The following is a 20,296-nucleotide window of genomic DNA, read 5'->3' on the forward strand; positions in this document are numbered from 1 at the left end:
AACTACTGATTAAACATTTGAATAGGCAGCAAATTTTACACATTTCCAAACTATGAGTGTTAAACTAAAAAAACATCATTCTGTTGCTTCACATACATTGAGTTTTGTGCTCATCTGGAAAGAAAACAGAGTGATATCTCACCTGCTTCACTGAGACTTATGGATGTTTTACTCTGTTTTTGTTGCCAGAATCAGGTTTTCAACAAAGGCTTTCACTCTACTGTTTGCAAACCAGACATAGCAAGAACATACTCTTCCCAAGGAAGGGTGGTAAACAGGCAATGCTTCAGTTCACGAGAAAGGCATAACTTACCTTGTGAAAGTTCCTGAAATATGCTGCCTTCTCATCTGGAAATTTTTCTAGCCTCCTGGGTCCTTTACTGGAAGCCTTCTTGAAAACCAACCAACAACGCCTAAAAATCTGTAAACAAAATCAATGGCTTCTATTAGTTTTTCTTTAAAGGTGGACAGCATTACAAATTTATTCGGTTACAGAACTGAAGAAATTACCGAACTTAGGAGGAAATTTTAAAATGACAGTGTTTTATTTTAAGAGTCTGGAAAATCCTGGGAGCATCAATTATTTCTATATAAGCATACCACTTTGTCAATTTATATATACTGATTTCCAATCCTTTGTAAACTTTTTTGCTTCAACTTCTGTCATTACTGCCAAAATTTACAATTCTTGAGATACGAGTAAATCCATGAACTTTGAATATGAAAAGCATTGTAAGACTGTACTTAGAGAAATTTCTTCAAGAAATCATTCCACACATTTCTAGCTTTCACATTCATCTGTCCTCTTTCTATGAGAGGATTAATCCATTGAGAAACATTCATGGCAGCTTTTAACAGAACACAGTAATCACCTTTAGCATTGTTGTGTACACAGAAAACACAAGGCTGAAGAAAGAACTAATATGACAATTTCTGGACAATAATATCTAGTTACCTGTCTTAGTTCAATGACAAACTTTCTAAGAAAAAACTATGCATATTAGTAAACTTTGGGAACATGTAGTGAAAAATTAAAATCCTCCCCAAAATTTTAACAAGAATCACACTAGATTTTGTTCAAAAAGCATTAAAAAAAAAAAAAAAGAGAACTCTATTAGACTACCTACCAAGCATTCTGATCATATTGCCATAGCCAGAATTTTAAAACAAGAATTGAATTATCAAATAATCATACATTTGCAGTTCAAAGAGAACCTGATTAATGATAATCCTCTAGACTATATTATGCAAGTAAGAGATTAGATATCAATCTAGTTTTACAATCTGTGACAGCAATTTACTTCATTCTTCTCTCCAGTACTTGGACAGCTCTATAAACAATACCATATGTAATTTTATGTTATTAATTCAGGGATACATTGAAAAAAGTCCCAAACACAATATTACTTAATTATTCCACTGGCCATACATACATGTACATACATTCCATGTACATACATACATACATGCCTTAATTCAGTACAAATTCTACAAAATTTAATGATACAGCACAAGAAATTGTATATAGTATGCAGTACTATTAAATTTGGATCAACCATATCTCATGTTACCAGAATACTAAATAATTAAAAAATGCAAGGCAATTAGAGCAGGCAGAGTTTCCCCCCTAGCCTGCTGTCTAAACTGAGTACAAGCAGAAAATGTAGTGTCATTAAAATAATTAAGCTTAATTAACCACATTATGATATAATACAACTGACACTATCCTGTTGCCACTATCTAAGATGAATGTTATCAGTCAAAATCAGTGTTTTATTTTATAGCCCTACCATTGGGCTACAGTATCAAGATGTTTAATTATGAAGACTTTTAGAAGAAAATATGGTGTGCAATTAAATCCTCCACAAGTATACTTCTTACGAAGTGTACAACTTCTAGGCTTTTTCAACTCAGGTCGTATAGTGGCAACTGTACAACCATACTTCCTATCTCAGAAATTACTTCACCTATCCTGAGGGAAAGCAAAGACAATATCATATTTCCTGAAAAAAAATGACATGACACTTTGGGACATCATAAACCATCTTTATTAGATAGTGCTTCCTTCAAATAACATCTTGGCAGTGTTGCAACTTGACTTTACCGAAACTACAGCACTGCTCCCTCAGTTATTCCTCGATTAAACATATTAACTCTACACAATTTTGTAGTGTGAAAAGCTCCACGCACAAAGATATAGAATATTCACACTATTTTGACCTTACTGAAAACCAGCAGCACCAACGGTCTGAAAGGGACATATTTATTCATTTAATAAAAGTGTCATTTTAATAACACTCCTGGCCCTTCTGGGACCTTGGGTGGTTTCTTTAGTCTATGTGTAGTTTCAGTTAATTTCTCTTCCTCTGAAGAAAGTTTTTTCCTAGGAAGTTCTTTATCATGGTAAAGACCACTACCTTAATTTCAAGTGTTTTCTCCATTTTCTTATTTTCATGATGTGCCTTTAATATCTTACAGTCCTCAAAAAATTCTCTTTAGAAAAGCCAGACCAACTCAAGGCATCATCTGTGGTGGTGGGTTTTAGCATAGCCATGAAATCTGTACTTTACAGATGACCTGAATTTTTGACAGCTGTTAACAATGAAACTGATAATTAGTGTTGATTAACAGAAGTTTTTCAAATGTTGGTGGAGGGTTTTTTTTTGTTGTTTGTTTTTTCTTTGTTTCTGTGTTTGTGGTTTTTAAAATATATTTTTATATGTATATAAATGTATATATGGGAGAGTCATATTTTGTTGCAATGAGAAGTATCAGTTAGATCCAGTACATTAGAGATATCCCTAAAAAAAGGCAAACTATACATCACAGTCATGGAGTCAGATCTCTCCCTGGGAGGATGAGAACACTTTCTAGATCAAAAGTCATCTAATGCATACTCCAAAGCACTTCCTTTAGTGACAAATGAGCAGGTTCAGACAAAAGGTGGCTTCAGTCTTTTTTTCACTGGATATCAATTTGGGACAGTGTGAAAGTGAGTTTGAGGTTTTGCAGATAAGCTGATGAAATTCTAAAGGAAGGGTTTGACCCCCTTATTACTGGGTACTACCATCAAATACCGGGGCTCGATGCTAGTTATCTCTAAGGATGCTCCTGATCAGGCCTTCTCACACATTTCAGAAGTGAGATGAATTCAAAGGCTTCAGCACACAGACCGCAGGAATGGGCAGCCTTTGCTTTTAAAAAACGCTGAATGGCAAGAGGAGAGAAACGTAAGTTTATCCTTTAGACCGTAACTCCTTCAATTGATTGGGATCTATTTTTTCCAGACCTTTAAGAAGAGGAGAGATCTGAAGAATGAAATGGCCCAAAGAGGACTCCTGATATTCTATGTACATATGCCAAGATACATCCTTGCATTTGGATTTTATTTTTTGCAACCTAGTTTTAAAGCTGATATACACATATAGTTCCATCGCATTTCAGCAGCATTCTACCATTTTATGCCAACAGACACTTTGTATCTTATGTTTGAAAAAGCATTAGCATATGAATTTATCTATAAATATGAATAAATAGGTGCAGATGTGAGCACACCGCAAACAAACATTTGCCTTTCATAAGGCACCTCATTGTTATACAGAAGCCTACTCAATTATTCACGAACTGTGAGATACTCTTTTATCCCTGGCCTACTTTAGGATGCCATTGGCTGTAATCAAAACTTCTGAAAGACTTCTAAAGTCCTCAGATAATTGGGGAAGCCATTGTGAGAGAAATCAGCATCAGCCCTTTCAGAACTGAGAGAATTAGAACCACTCACTGTGTTGTCTCCATAAAACTTAGTATTTCCTGTGAGACTGTTTTCCACATGTGCTTAGTTGAAGAAATGCGCCAAATATTTGATCATTTAATCAGGGTTATATCCTTGGATAAGCACTCACTGTTCAAAAGACATGATTTTAAAATTCTGTGTCAGGGGCAAAAACCACAAAGTCTACCCCATGCCATTGCATTTTTTAGTGGAGAAAATCAGGGAGATGGCATTAAGTACATGCTGGGTTTAGGTTTTCTTTTATTACTGTATCAATTAGAAGGACAAAAACTTGTTCATTACAATCTTGAGAAGGATTCTATTAAAATTACCTGCAGAGCCTTAGGCATAGCAGAATCTCTTCAAACAACACCCTTGCTATCTCAGTTTTACAAGATGGGCAAAGCACAAAAACAAAATATTCCTGCAGATTCTATTAGCCGGGATGTTGTGCAATTATGGCAATAACTCAGCACACTTGTGGTCTGGTGAGAACTGATTAGGTTGACCCTTGTGATAGAATATGGGAATGAGTGTGATTACAATGTACAGCTTGCAGGGGAGAGAAGCCTCTTTCCTCAAGATGGACCCTGAACAGCCTCATCTTGTTACTGAGAGGATTCCAGAACCTGGGACAATATGACCTAATCAGCACTCCCTGCCACACACACAAACGATTTCTGAAATCTTTCCTGTCAGAAATTTGACTTCGAATGCTGATATATTTCTATTAATCTTCAGAGATCTTTTTAAAAATATTTTACTTGAAACAGTGCAACAGATCAAATAATTATGAAATCACTGCATAATCTTATTTCAATACTTTTTTTTCTGCTTAATATAGTAAACTGTTCAGCTCACATTTCCAGCATGATAATACTTTTTAATATTCTTGACTAATATATACAAAAATTTGGCCTCTGAATGGGCCATTACTTTCATGTTCACATCATACAATTCTGTTTTATTGTTGCCATGGCTGTTCATAACAAATCCATTAAAATACATATTGAAGAAAATCCACTGGCTGGATTTTTTTTTTCAGAAAGAAAAAAAGATTTTCATCATTTCTAAAATAATTTAAAATAATAGGTTTACAATGGAAATCTTATGTATGATTTTCCATTTTCCAGAGATTTCTAAGGCCTTTTGCCTAGTAATTTACAATAAATGCTTTTGAATATCACATTTTTTAATCCACAGCTGTAGCAAATAAAGCTTTCCCAGTCATTGCTAATATTTAGAGAAGGGATTTTTTATTGAAAAGTTTCTACATTTTACTCCAGAAATTTCACACTTAAACAACCCAATAGAAATCAGAAACAAACAAAATCCCATGCTTTTTTTTTTTTTTTTTAATAAAGTTACAACACTATAAGCTTTTTTTCCCAAATCACTTTAGATGCTCTGAAATCTCCCTGCACCTATCCAAAAGACAGTACAAATGGCAGCTTTCTTGGGTATATTGGAAAACCATCTAATTTTCTGCCACTAGCTGTAGAAACATTTGTCTCTTGAGAGAAACAGCAATGAGTCAGCTCCTAATTACCAACAGAAACCATCACTGACCAGGACAGGCACTGAAGCATCACTCATGGAGCTTTTTGCTAGCATAACCCATCAAATTTTCTCCCAGGAAGACAATGATATAATAATATTCAGTTCTGCATTTACATCTCATTATCTTCAAGAAAGGCTAGTTGATTTCTCATTCCTGATTTGCCATGAGCATTGCTCTCCTGTATGACAAGACAACAACCACAGTATATGCATTAAAAACACTAAAATATGCATGTGTTCAGGTTTACCTCACTAGTTATCTCCATTAAAAATGGAAGTTTCTATGGGGTATGTGAGAGAAATGCATTTGTTGTGAGATTAAAAAATGTAGTCACACCTTAAAAATATAGAATTGACAGTGGGAAAAATAAAAACAGTTGTCACAGTAAAGTCGTGTTTAACCATTGTTTTGACACCCACCATTTTTTGATTCTGTGCATAATTCGGCTAAGGGAGAAGAGACAAGAGGTGACACCTTACTGCTTCAGTGAAACTACACTTGTCACAGATTCAACTAAAACTTAGGAGAAATTGAAACACAATTATCATCTGTAAAAAGGCCCAGGATTAAAATGAGGATCCATACCTCAGCCTAAAGAGCAAGTTACAGGATCTAAGCTACTGCTGAGTCAATAAAAAAAAAAAAAAAAAAAAAAGCCCTACAAACTAAATTAACTCACCGTTGCAATCCACTTACCTGAGCTACCAACATCCGAACAGCTCTGATTTTGCTGTCAACTTTTTTGACAATAGAAATGAAATACATTTCCCGCTGCACTAATTGGCTGCATTTTGGGTGGCAAGTTGGGATTCCTACGAAGAAGCAAGAGAGGCAGAGCACTGCTGCACAGCACTGAGCTCCCAAATTAGCACAGAGGGTGCAGCGTGGCAGGGAATTGAGGCCAGCTCCTGCTCCTTTTCCACACTGGTGGGAACTCATCTATCTCCCAGCAGCAGAGCAGAGATCTGATATCCAGCACCCAAACAGGAGAGGCGAAATGAATCCGTAGCCCTGCTCTTGTCAGCAGCTCTGGGATGTAGGGCTGAGATTTTACCACAAGATAAAATAAACCTGGGTAGTTTCAGGGTTTTTGTTTTTTTTTTTAATTGAGTTTAACTCTCCACCTGCTCTTCCCTATTTCAATGTATTTTCTTCAAAGGTTACCAAACTATCTATCACAAAGCAACCAGGATAAAAGCAAAGCTGTTTAAGCTGTAAAGTCAGGATTAAAGAAATCCCATAAATATATACCAAAAATATTACTAGTAGTGTTTAATGAGAAATATTGTCTAAAGGATGCTATGAATGCTATCCAGGAGAGAAACATTCCATGATAACCTTGCGTGCATCCTTGAGCTTCATTTCATCCTCCAAATTAGGGGGCAAGGTTAAACTTCTAGTTTACAGAGCTTGGAGCATGCCCTTCTGCAACAATACAATTAGGTGTTAGATAATTTTAGTATCATAGTTCAAATCCTAAATTTTCTGATACCATATTTTATTACTAATATTTTGCACATTGCAAATCTGCTGGCATTAAAGTTAGGAATTGAAGAAATAAAGAAACATCTGCTACAAACTGTTTCATCTAAGATTAGATCAATCCTTGTGGGCTTGATTGCAGTCTGACAATTAGGATGGTTAGAGAGAGATGATTAGGGCCAATTCACCCAGTTATAGTATACACACGTCATCTTTTTGCTGCCATAACATGCCATTATAGATTCATATAGATGCCTATAATATACTATAATTTATGGTGTTACAGGCTATACATGCAATCCATAAAAGGATTTATTTTATTATTAGGGATTTATGTGAAATCAAAGTACACCATAGCAATTTTCCAACTATTCCTCTACTAGCTAAACTACTCTGAGCTTCATGTAAACACTTTAGTTATAGAATCTAAAGGCTTTTTATTTTTACATGTTTAAAGGAGAGTGGAGGATAAATATCTGAAGAGATCTGCACCTTGTATTCCTGTGAGATGTGTTAGATGGTTTCAGCAACCCTTTAACACCCATAGTTTAAAACCTCACCACTGTTGCTTTGTTTTGAAGTACCATCAGGGCAATTCAAGGGCAGAAGGACAGCCTACACAAATAACACGCTGACTCCACAGCAGTCTGTAGGTCAGCAGAATTTATTACCTACATCTGAATTGATCTTACGGTTATTCAAAAAAATCAGTTCCAGTAGGCATTTCTTTTGGCTTTCTGCATCTCTGACTCAGTTTTGGCAGGACTAACTGCAGTGATTCTGCTGGAGGAAAACTAATAGTGCTCACTTCATGTCTGGCCTCAGCGCTGATGACAAAAAAATTCCCAGGAAACCAGAAGAAAAATTTGGTTTCAACAGTTGTAGCACACATCCAGCAGAAAAATCCCAGAGCTTGCAGTATTTTTAAAAGAAATTATTATGCTCAAGAAATCTCAAGTATTTCACTGAGCTTAAGCTGAATGTGTAGCACCTACTTAAGAATAAATATGTACCCACGTATGTTGATATCTCCTCCTACATGTACTTTTCTCAATGTACTCAGAAAAAAATACCAGCAGAGAAAGTTACAGTTTTGCCATATTTTAATATTAAATTTGAATAAGTTCTCAAACTGAACTGGAATAGTGACCTTACTTAACTCATCTGAAGGGGTTTTTTTTAGTGGAAATCCCACTTTTTACAAAATGCTTTACCTAATTAGTTACAAGTAAACATTATCCACCTGAATTTGAAAAACCACAAAGGATGGTTTGATATACTGCAATGAAAAGCAATATTTAGAGAAGAAAACTAGGATTCCTTTGTTTTTAATACTATAAATACACATACAAATAAAGGAAATATCACTATATTTCTTCGAAAGATGAGCTTATTAAGCTGATGAAACATGGCATATTTTATGCATATTTTGTAGACAGTCATCAGTTCCTAAAAAAATTAAAGGTATTTATTTTACCTACAAGGGAACCTAATGCGGAGAAAAAAACAAGTTATTGAGATAGAATTCTCATTTATGCCTGTAGAAAACAAAATTCAGACTTTTATACATGAGGTGAAATAACACACTGAAAGATGGTATTGATCAGCTCAGAATCTTAGGACTTTATGTTAGGAAAGAAGGGATTTGTGAAAGTAAGTGTTAAAAAATCAAACACATGCAGCAGAGCACTTTAAAATGAAGCAGAGCTTCAGAACAAAACAGTAATCACAGACTTCTGTTCTATACTACCAAGGGGTAAAACTCAAATAATTTTTACAGCTCCAATTTAGAGGGCTACAAGCTCTAACTAATCTTCAGAACTCAAAATTATTCCTCAAGTTTACATCGGCTAGATTTCCTAACATTTCATGGACTCATAGAGCTATTTGGGTTGGAAGAGACCTTAAAGATCATCTAGTTGCAACTCACTCCCCACACACCCCATGGGGGGCAGGGACCCCTCTGACTAGACCAGCTTTCTCAAAGAACCATCCAGCCTGGCCTTAAACACTTCCAGGGATGAGGCACCCACAACTTTTCTGTCCCTGTGCCTCACCATCCTCACAGTAAAGAATTTCTTCGTAATATCTAATCTAAACCTACTCTCAGTTTAAAGCCACTCCCCCTCTTCTTATTTTTCTTTTGTACGTGTCCTTGTAAGAAGTCCTGCTCCATCTCTCTTGAAGGCCTTCTTTGCCCTCTTTAGGTAATGGAAGGTTCCCTAAGGTCTCTCCAGAGCCTTCTCTGCTTCAGGCTGAATAACCTGAACTCTCAGCCTGTCTTCATAGGAGGATGCTCCAGCCCTCTAATCATTTATCTTTTCTCTCCATTATTGCAGAGAAACCCTTCTTAGCAAAGGCATCAAAGTCTTCAAGATGCTGTTGTTTCAACTGATAAAATAACTGAAAAGTTTGCTTTGCATGGGATTTAATATAGCTGAGCACAGCAATAAGTCTAAAGTACTTTTCTGTAAAGAAAAAACAATGAGAACAGACTGTAAGTGCCTCTGTATATTTATGTAGGAGTATAATTTCTAACAATAATTGATCCTCAGAGTAGAATAGGAAAGTTAGAGCCTTTTCTTTGACACATTTTGTCATTTCAGCATATATTTAGAAAGCCTTGCAAACCCAGCCACACTGATGTAAACGGGTAAAAGCCTGCTGTAATCTGTAAATGACTCTTAAATGCCTGGTCAGTCCCCCTGGCAGACAGGCATGCATGAAGTGTGTGCATCATGTTTACACAGTGAGACTAAAGGATATACCAACGCCAGTGTAGAAGAAAAGCTTTTCAAACATATTTTGATACACTGTACCACGGAATAGGAACAGATTTTTAAAATGGCATTTATGAATGGTATATTCAATAAACCTCTGAAATATCAGGTTGCATGACTCAATCGTGTTGGTTTCCTACAAACCAAATTCATAATCAAATACTTCTTTTTTTTTTTTTTTTTTTAATATGTAGTTAGATATTCACTTTGAATCCCCTTTAAGTACTATGACATGGCCACTAGATTTTACAGAGAAAATAATCTTATGTAGAAAATAAGGTGTTTTGCAAAATGAAGACTGCAGCAGCATGTGAACAGGACCATACAAATAGGAATGCACAAGAGGATGTCTAATTTCAGCACTGTTTTTCTGGCATTTGATCACCTGAATTACTGTAACATACAAGTTAAATCTCCTCCTGACAATGAATCATAGTTGTAAGAGATGCCTCAAAGACCTTCATAACTTCTTACCTTTTAATTTATTGAAGGGGAGGAAGATGAATTCACATCTTGTGGAAAGTGAAAATAGTTAAAAGCTCAGAGTTAGCAAGAATCCTCTGCCGTAGAAATTAAATGGATACTAAAAGGGAGTAATTAACTGAAATTTCCTGCAATATTTATGCATGGGATTACCTTGAAATAAAAAACCAGACAAACAAAATTCAAGCCAAACACCCAATAAAAACCCAACCAGCACTTGCTCTGGGTGTTGTAACTTTCAGACCAATGCAGACTGAAAGATATATATTTCAAACTCTGCTTCATTTGTATAAGTGATTTGCTTTCTGCCACTCTTGTGCTACTTATTTTACTTATTATTTCCAGAAAATCTCTGCTTAAAGATGTTACCAGTCTGCTATTACAATGAATCAGTGTTGTTACAAATAAAGAGTAATCCAAAGCAAGAAAAGGATGAGAAAACAAATGCTTTTACACACAACTAAGAGGATTTGGAAGAAAAAGCTATAGCCCTTAGCTCTTGTAACTACCAGCACTAGTTCTGTTCAGCTTCTGTTGCAACAGCAAGTTTTTAACAGATAAAGACAGCTTTTACTCAAAGAAAAATAGCATGAAATAGCTTCTCTTAGAACACAAATGCAGCTGGTATGTTACATTCCCACAGTATGTCCTGTGGGGAAATAGCTACTACAGGGGATTAGGAACTATGTTCTTACTACTCCAGGGAATTAAAGCAGAGGAAAAGCAGATGGTTTCCAAACCCAAACTTCCTAAATCCAAAAGACCACTCTGAATTCCCTGCTCTGCACCTGCGATAGGTCTCCAAAAAATCTCCCCTGAATTGTGTGAGAGGTCCACCCAAAATGTATTCAGGTGAATCCAGAGGCCACACTTTAGTGTGCTTTGGCTCAGACCCAAACTGGTAACACTCAAGGTCTCATAGATCAAACATTAATTTCTTTGTGAAAGGAATTATGGTCATCCCACTAAGCTAATATTATTATCTAAGAGGAAAAAACCCTCTTGAAATAACTTTCCCACCCCTCCTCCTACTTTTCCTGATTATCACCAGCATTCCAGAACTTGCAGGGACCAAGATTGTCCTTCTACAATTATTTCCCATGGGCAGAAGAAAATTATTAGTCTATCCAACCACTGCTATTTATTTTTATAATCTCATCAGCCACTTAGAAATAGAAAGCACATTGATTTTCTGTGCTCTGGGGACCACCTGAGAGGGTGGAAGAGGAGAAAAAAAATGTTGTAGCATTTCTGGCCAAATTTAAGAGAGTACAAACAACTAGCATGTTGGTTCAAGTGTAGCTAACAAAAGCATCTTTTCTCACTTCACGTATTAAAAGTGCATATAGGACAACAGCAGAAAGTTGTGCTGCTCTCTTCTCATTTCCTGACACTGCTGAGATGGTCTCAGATATAAGATATAAAGCTGTAAGGTGCAGTATAATACAAAAGAGAAGCAGGGTGGTGATGCCGTGTACTCACTAATATTCTAGCAGAAGCAACATCTGGTTTCGCAGCAATAATTTCTATCTTAGTTGTCTAAATAAGAAGCTAGAAACCTTAGAAAGAGTTTAAGACTGAAAATGTAGGTAGCTTGTTACAGATACAGCTTTATTATATAGTGACAGCAATGAGCAAACTCCCAAACCACTGCAAGTCAGATTCTTGTTAAGCCACCTTTCCATGTAAAAAGTCAGCAGAAAACTACAGTTACAATATAAAATATGCAGATTTTATGGAAAATACCCAGTAGGTTTAATAGAATAATTACCTTTATTAATAATCACTCTGAGTAAGAACATGCTATGAATCATGAACTACAAAAAAAAAAAATTGCCAGATTCTGTATGATACAGAATTCTGTAAATTCAGACACTGTGAGAGAATGCCCAAACAACTCTATTATATTTTTTAGTATTAGAACAGCTAAATAAGCAAAGTATTATGACCAACCCTTAACATCTTCAAGAATTTATGGTTGCTTTTGACTAGGTCACCACAGTTCCCATCTTACATATCAAGAGTCCACAGGAAGTGCACCTTCTTGACTGATTTTATTTAGAACAAAGTCACAGTGAGAACTCCCAAATGATTTTCCTTAGAAAACCGTAGAATTAAAGATTCTGATTTGGATATGGGGTAGGGAGGAGAGACAAGGAAGCTTTCGGTGTAAAATTGAATAAAATAACACTGGAAATCTCAGTTATCCTCAATGAACAATTCAGAAACTGAGAAGTATTTTATATTAGGCATATATTTACATTATCTATATATCAGATAATACATGCTGACAGCAGCAGATAAATTCTGTCTCTGCATATTAATCAATACCTACTAGGACCATTCCCCAACAGACGTATATCATAAATATGTTTCTAAAATCACAGTTATATTTCCACTATCTCAGAAATTAATCCAATCAACCCTTGGTATGTGGTCAGTAAAACTCTTGCCTTTATACAGACAGGTCTAAGTCCAGCACTGCAGTGCATCAATTGCTACATATTCCTTTTTGCTTTAAAGTGTGCACTTAAATGACCCAGCTTGCACACCAACCAAAAGAAAGTTAGGTAGGAGTTGGGCATAGATGAATGAGAGAAAATGTGCAAGTCACTGAGCCCTGCCTCCTTCAGCTGCAGAGAGCCATGCAAGAGGTTCCTGATATTCCTGTGCTCATCACACAATTCATATCTAAGGAGATATTTGAAGTGTGACAGTTTTTCTTCTTGCCCTTATTGTACTCCTCCTTTCTGAGGAGTCACAGGGAGAGAAAGTACTGGATATTTCACATTCATGGTTCTTTTTCATAGGGACTCTGTGGCAAATACATAGCCACTGTATTTGGAGAGAGCTATTATTGTGATTTAATTTATGAGCCTTGTCTCAGAGCAAATTCTAATTCTTGCAGCTAACATCTGCATGAAATTATTCTTGCCTTTTACTCTAAATCACTTTTTACAGCACATTCCGCTACTGGCTTTTGTATTTTTAACATAAAATGTAAGGAATCAGAGAGTTGCTCAGGTGAAAATATGTTAGTTCAATGCATCATTCACCAGTGAACTCACAGCATCAGGTCACAGCAAGACAGCCATCGTGACACTCAGCAGTTGAGGATGCTGCACCCTCTTACTTTTTGATGGCAGAGGCTTTTGTTCCAATTTTCTTTAGGAGGATCTAGCTCTATTCTTCTCAGCACACAATATGTAATTCCTCCTTTGGCTCATCTACCTTTCAAATTAACAAGCCCCTGGTTCCTACTGTTTTCCCTATGGTCTCCTTAAGTCTGCCCTGTTGGACTTTTAAACGTCTTTCAGTAATCACTTTAAATTAGTACAGTCCTGGTTTATGATAGATTTAAACTCTAAGACTTCATAAATTAATAAAGTATTACATAAATGGAGAAGGCTTATAATGGAAGATCAGCCCTATTTACAGTGATTTTTTAAACTTGTTCACAGAATTCTACCTCTCTCTTTAGTTCCTTTCATGCTGCTATTTCTATTGTTGCATACAACAGGAATTCCTTTTTTCTGTGAACTGTCCCCATTCTTTTATTATTAGCAGCACAGCAACTGAAGAATGTTATTAGCATTAGTAATTGCCTCACAGGATATGTTCCACCAGATACACTGTGCAATGCCATAGAGGAGCCTGTCTGATTCTTTCTACACACGCAGCTGAAGTTTCCTACACTTAATCATTAGCAAACATCATCCTACAATACTTGCTTTACTGTATTGTGCTTTAAAATATTTTGTAGATCTTTTTGATGCGTCTATCCTTGTTTCTGAAGGCTGCAGAAGCTAGAATGTAGTTTTCAATGGTACAAACTTTGAAAGACAAGAGGTCTATGGGGGTTGTCCTTTTTTCAAAACTTGGTCTTTTTGGAAAGCAATAGCAGAGTTGACTACATGGTTTTCATGTCTTTATATGAAACTTTTCCAGACATATTTGCATATGAAGGGCTTGCTCAAAAGGGAGTGAGAGCAATATTCCCACTGACCACAGGCAGTAACCAGAAGAAAAGAGCAATGATCTATTTCACAAAACTGAGCCAAGCTTGGCTTCAAAATACTGTCATTAAGTCGGGTGGCCAGAATTACTCTTAACAGGTCTAAATATTTTCCTGGTTTCTTTTCAGATATTTGTTTTTTGATCACTGCTAACAAATTCACAATCAAAACACAGCAGAAAATTAGGAGAAAAATGTTTTTTACAAGATACAGATCAATACTAGAGGTGATCTTTGGAACAAATTCTTTCTATAGGCACAGTATTAATATTTTAGAAGCATTAGAATGGCCCTGACAAAATTTACACCAAGTAGCCCACTTACATTCAGCTTGTCTTTCTGTGGTCTTCAGCATCCAGAGATTGTGAGTAGGCCACATATTTTTTATTTTACTCTTTAGTTCTAGAAGTCTTTATATCACTTCCAATTAAAATTGAAGCTATATAATCTGCCTAGGACTAACTAGAATATTTTTAAATTTTTTTTGTCCAGTACAAACTTTGGGCCATGTTCTCAGCTTTGTTTTGGGAGTCTTACGGCTTATTTACAACGGGATTGTTTTAAAAGAGAAGTTATAAGTTTTCTCCCTTTCCCCCATGCCTATAAATAGAATAGTTTAATTTATTGAAGTACAAGTCTTTGATTTTTTTTTCAGGAAAAGCAAGGCAAACCATTAAAAAAAAATCCCTCAGTGACCATAAGCTCATTCAGTAACACAATACAACACATATTTAATTCCTTTAAGGTCGTGCATGTTGTGTCATTCTACTTGTCACTGATCTTTTTAACAACACTACATCACTTTTGCAGAAATCCAAGCCAATTATATAAGTGGGTGTTTGTTCTAAAAATACACCCACGATTAAATGTCTGTGTGTGTATATATATATACCTCTGTGTGTGTGTATATATACCTTTACTTAGAAGCTTTACTGTATGTATATCCTTAATAAGAAAATAAAGAAGATGTCAAAATTTAAATAATTTAACTCATTTATAGGCACTTCAAGAGAATAATTAATTAGCACAGAGAATTTAAACAAAGTGTATGTTATTAAAAAATAGAAGCATTTGCAAGCACTGCTGGATGAAGTTCTTAATTTCTAGAGCAGTACTCTCCGATTTTGCTACAGGTGATTAGAAATTTTTAGAACTGTCATAAGAGATGGTGCATGTGCTTTGAGTGCTTACATTAAGAAATCTATTTTAGTGTCCTTTTCATTACTGCTGCAGAGAATTCCTGCAAACAGTGAACAGCAAAACTTGATATGATGGCTAAGATTATTTTAAAATCATGTAGCAGTAGTTAATAGTTCCACTCTAGGGTGTTGGACTAGCTCACCTCCATGATCCTTTGAATAAATGAATTAGTGACTAAATTCAACCTTAAATGCTCAAATTTTCTCTTAAAGTCAAATTTTCTCTGTGAGGAATTTCTGAGAGAAAGGAACCTGGAGATCTCTTTCTCTAAACATAAAGCCTTTTTATTCTTCTCATGTTCTGCCCTCTGTTATCTTTAAAACTGGAATTCAATGAGCTGAAGCAAAATTGGTCCACAGAGCCTACAAGAGGTTTTTCCACTTGTGCACCCTGAAAGCAGGATTTTCAAGCAAAGGCAATTGTCTGTCAAGGACTACTTCTGGAACGGTGTGCTTTCCCCTTAATTTTCTCTTTCCACTTCCTTAGTCTACTCTTCCCATTTCCCCTCCCCAGTTTTTATATTGCTACCTTCTTTTCAGCAACAAAACTTCTCATCACATTTTTGTAAAAAGTAATTTAGGATGGGAGCTCTTTCTCCTCCCTAGCTGAAACTCAAATTTTCCCCCTTCCAAATAAAGTATTTCCTAAAAAGCTTATGTATTTTTAACTTTAGTGAAAGCAAGGGTCCTTTAACAATGGTTTTGGTCCACTATATAGAGGTAAAATAAGATTACAATGTCTCAGGATCAAGGTTTAGCAATGTCTAGGGAAAAAATTTAGTGTTGCTTTGTCTAGAGTAAGAATATGCATTTTCTTTTAATCCACCAGGCTTTATGCCTCTGAGTTGCATAATTCTCTGCCCTCATCTCTTCAGGCGAAACATAGCACAGATCAAAACATGCATGCAGATGTCAGGCTCTGAACAAAAGCTGAATAGAAATTAGACTGCAAACACTGGAATGGTGGTTTCCATTCTTCTGCAATTGAAGGGACAGAAATAACTGTATCTGGGATCACTCTATTATAAAAATGTGTGCTTTTACTTTCCACTACACAATGCACTCCTTGTTCACAAGTTTTTGAAGTTCCGATCATATCATCAAGACATTTGTACCAAGACGTTTTTGGAAAAGTTCAGAATTTGTACCTTTTACTTCCAGCCTAGGATAATCAGTATTCTGCACAGACCAAGTATGACCATTTTGTTAAATTTTAGAGAAGGCCAACATATGGGATTTTAAAATAAAGTGGTTTTTTTCCTGTAATGGCACGTGGCTCCTCTTTTTCACATCAGGTATTAAGTCCTGCCACTGCTGTAGCAGTGGTTTTGATGGCAGCATCCACCATGAAATTTAGGCTAGAGAGACCACAGGCTCAAATCAACTGCTTTCTGACAATTTCAAAAACATATTTAACACCTTGCAAACTACATGGGACATTGTTGAAATTTCACTGATCTTAAAATCTTCTGTTATATTTTAGACATTTTCATTACCAGTTCAGGTAATGAAATGTCTGAGACTGGTGTAATTCCACAGATGTAAATTACTGCTTAAATAGTACACAGAATTTACTTCTAAGGATTCCAAAAATCTGATTTTCTGCACATCATCTGCAATTAATGCTGGCTAAATGAACAGGGCAAAAACTTCTTTGTGATAACACCTAGCACGAATAACAAGATTTCATGTCTTTCACTTCTTATCTAAACAACTACAAGTACTGCTGAAGACAGGCAGAACAAGTCGCTTCAACCTACTGATATGTGATCAGATACACCAGAAGCAATAAAAAAGTTTAAAATAAAAATCCATTTTCAAATCCCAGTAGTAGATTCCTTGAAGAAAATACGATGGTGGTAAATATATAAATAAATTGAAATTTACTATCTTTCTTTTCATGTTACCCTGCTTCTTTTCTCTTGCTGTGGTATTCACCACACCCCAGGGAAGAAACTATTCACAATGAAACACAAATTGGAAGAAATAAATTGATTTCTGAGAATTGGAAGGAAAGGAGCACTAAATTTCTATCTCATGTCACTGAAGAACCATTTTTCAGATAGAACAAAATAATTAGCATTTAGTCTCCAGAGAAGACTCCTGGACAGTCAAAATCTGAAAACAAGGGAATTTTACCAGTGAAAACGGCAGCTGTGATTTGAAAGCTGGCACTTCAGTTGTGTCATTTATGAGCAAGGATTTCACCTCTGCACCTGAAACTTTGCACCTATTCAAGCAGCAATGACTAAAACATGGAAGAGAAGGAGAGGTCCAAGAAAGGACAACCTCTAAAAATCACTCATCTCATACATGAATGATGTTTAAACCCACAGGACAGATATTTCCTGTTTTGCAGTAAAACAAGCACAGTGTGAAAGTCTCAGAAATGACCATTTCTCTCCCCTTCTGGATCTCCCCCAACCCACTGCCAACTTCTTTACTTAATCCTTCCAGACCAAGCAAAATAAATGTCTGACAGAATCTTTTTCTCTGCATGTACACACAGATAGCCAACCAGAAACTTCAACATGATTGCTGGCAGTTCCTGCATCAATTACCTTAATGATTTCTTGAATTTAGTTAAGAGACTTTGCTCACAGCTTACTAGAGAGCAATCATCCTGTTTCATGGAACTGAAAATGCAGGTGCCATGGTTTAACCCAGCAGGTAGCCAAACACCCCACAGCTGCTCGCTCACTCACTGCCCCCTGCCAGCAGGATGCGGGAGAAAATTGGGGGAAAAAAAGCAAAATCTGTGGGCTTAGATAACAACAGTTTAATAGGATAGAAATGGAAGAGAAAACAACAACAGGAATGACCATTTTTGAAATGAGTTAGAATACACTAAACAACTGATGCACAAGGCAATTGCTCGCCCACCACCCATTGGCCGATGCCCAGCCAGTTCCTGAGCAGTGGTCCCCAGGCAGCTTTATCCCTGGCTTATATACCCAGCATGATGCCATAAAATATGGAATACCCCTCGGGTCAGTTGGGGTCAGCTCTCCTGGTTGTGCCCCTCATAAATTCTTGTGCACTCCCACCCTCCTTGCTGGCAGGGTGGGGTGAGGAGCAAAGGCTTTAATGTTGTGAAAACACTGCTTAGCAAAACCCCAAACATCTCTGTGTTATTAACATTGTTCTCATTCTAAATCTAAAATGCAGAACTGAAACCATATGAAACCAGGACAGTAGAACAACAGAGTATTCATGTAAGGTCGACTGTAATTTGACATCTATATTGAGCACACTAATTCCTGCATTGAAAAAGGTTTGTGTCTGACCAGTTTGAATCAGGCACAGAACCTGAAGTTCTCAAAATTTAGACAAGTGCTTTACAGATCAGCTACAGAAAAAAAAAATAAGTCTGAATGTCATGGTGTATGCAAAACACCTCAATTAACTCATAATTATTATTTGGTATACTTTAATTTTTTCCCTGTATAGAAACAGTATCTTAGAAAATCCCTCCTCATTTATATCTTTGCAATGGATCTGGCAATGAAGCATAAACTGGTGGTATCACATCTATTTCCATAGCAACACACCAATTTCCCAAGCACCGTCACGGCTTCTACTCTTACTAAAAGCTGAAAGAAAAGCAAGGCTGAAGAAATGTTTGTCAAGCATTCAAATATGGAGCCAGTTTCAAGTATCCTCTTAAAGTGGATCAAACTACCTTCAGCTAGAATATTAACACAAATATTTAGAAAAAAACCAGCAAATCTTTGGGGTTTTTTGTTGTGGTTTTGTTGTTTTGTTGGGTTTTTTAATCAATTATAACATCAAAGTCCCTTAGTTACTTCCAGTAAATCTCAAACAGCGAATGGACGGATACTTCAAAACAGACACTTGATTTTAATGTCTATTCCCATTCCTTATACCATTTGTATGAAAACACAAATTATCTAAATAAAAGATGAGCTCTTTCACATGCCTTACCACAGCAGTACTCAATATAAAGCCCTTAGAGGACAGAAGAATACAATGTACACTACATTTTAGACATGAAATTGATTTAATTTTCTTTTGCCTGCTGCCACCATTCATTACTTACTAAACAACACCAATAGTAAATTGATATTCACAACAGCATAGGTTTCACTATTGGTTAAAAACCAAAAAAACTCGGGGAAAAAAGCTACCATGTTAATAACGATCATAATTTACAAAGGGAAAACAAACAAAAAAGCACTTCATAGAGTAATTTTTAGAAAGATATCAGAACTCTGATAAAATTTTAGAACTTTTTTTCCAAGAGTGTCCCATCGAGTATATTTCTCAGAACAGATCTTAAAGCTGACAAAAGAAATCATCTGACTACAAACTGTAATAATGCCTTCAGACTAAGCAAATTAGTCACTCTGCTCCTATCAGAGAATTTCAAAAATATTGTACATTGACAAGCTGCCTACACAATAGCAGCCTTGTGATAGGAGAGTAAAAAGCAAAAGAAGGAAAAATTAATAACACATTGAACACATGCTCTGTCTTACAGTGTCTCCCTGTCTTTGACAGAACTGCTCTGAATCAAACCTCCATGCTTTCCTTGTTCTTCACTCACATCTTTAAAATTCCAGCTCACCCACATACCCCAAGAGCCAGCATCACGTTTTTTCTCTCAAATCCTGTAACCCTTTCAGGGATTCACAACAAAAATGTCAAATCTTGACAGACTTTTACAAGAGCCAAATGCTTCTAGTGGCACCCAGCCAGTTCATCTTAAACAGCCATCCCACACCTAGGTGATTTAACAAACTGCTGTGACTAAAGAAAAAACTATGTTATTAGATGGGTCTATAACCAAATTAAGTTATTTCTGTCAGTCCGAAGAGGGTTAAAGAACAATATGGATCATCTTCCAGTATTATGTATCACACAAACTCCTGATTAGTTCCTTGATTTACAGCATCTGGTATATTAAAAGAGAAATATCTAGCTGTGTGGAGTAAAAGAGAACTGACATGATGGCTGAAAGTATTCTGAGATCCAGGTAGGTCA

At 36.1% G+C, this 20,296-nt stretch overlaps 1 protein-coding gene across 1 annotated transcript in view; it reads right to left on the reverse strand.

Moving 5' to 3' along the window:
* Nucleotides 1-20,296, reverse strand: part of DOK6 (docking protein 6) — a 244,943-nt gene that overhangs the window by 149,640 nt on the left and 75,007 nt on the right. Inside the window, exon 2 of the mRNA XM_066328381.1 lies at nucleotides 314-421. Within this exon, the coding sequence (XP_066184478.1) occupies nucleotides 314-421 (108 nt within the window). The remainder of the gene's footprint in view (nucleotides 1-313; nucleotides 422-20,296) is intronic.

The sequence above is a fragment of the Sylvia atricapilla genome, chromosome 1 (genome assembly GCF_009819655.1).
Source record: "Sylvia atricapilla isolate bSylAtr1 chromosome 1, bSylAtr1.pri, whole genome shotgun sequence".
In the NCBI taxonomy this organism is placed as follows: domain Eukaryota; kingdom Metazoa; phylum Chordata; class Aves; order Passeriformes; family Sylviidae; genus Sylvia; species Sylvia atricapilla.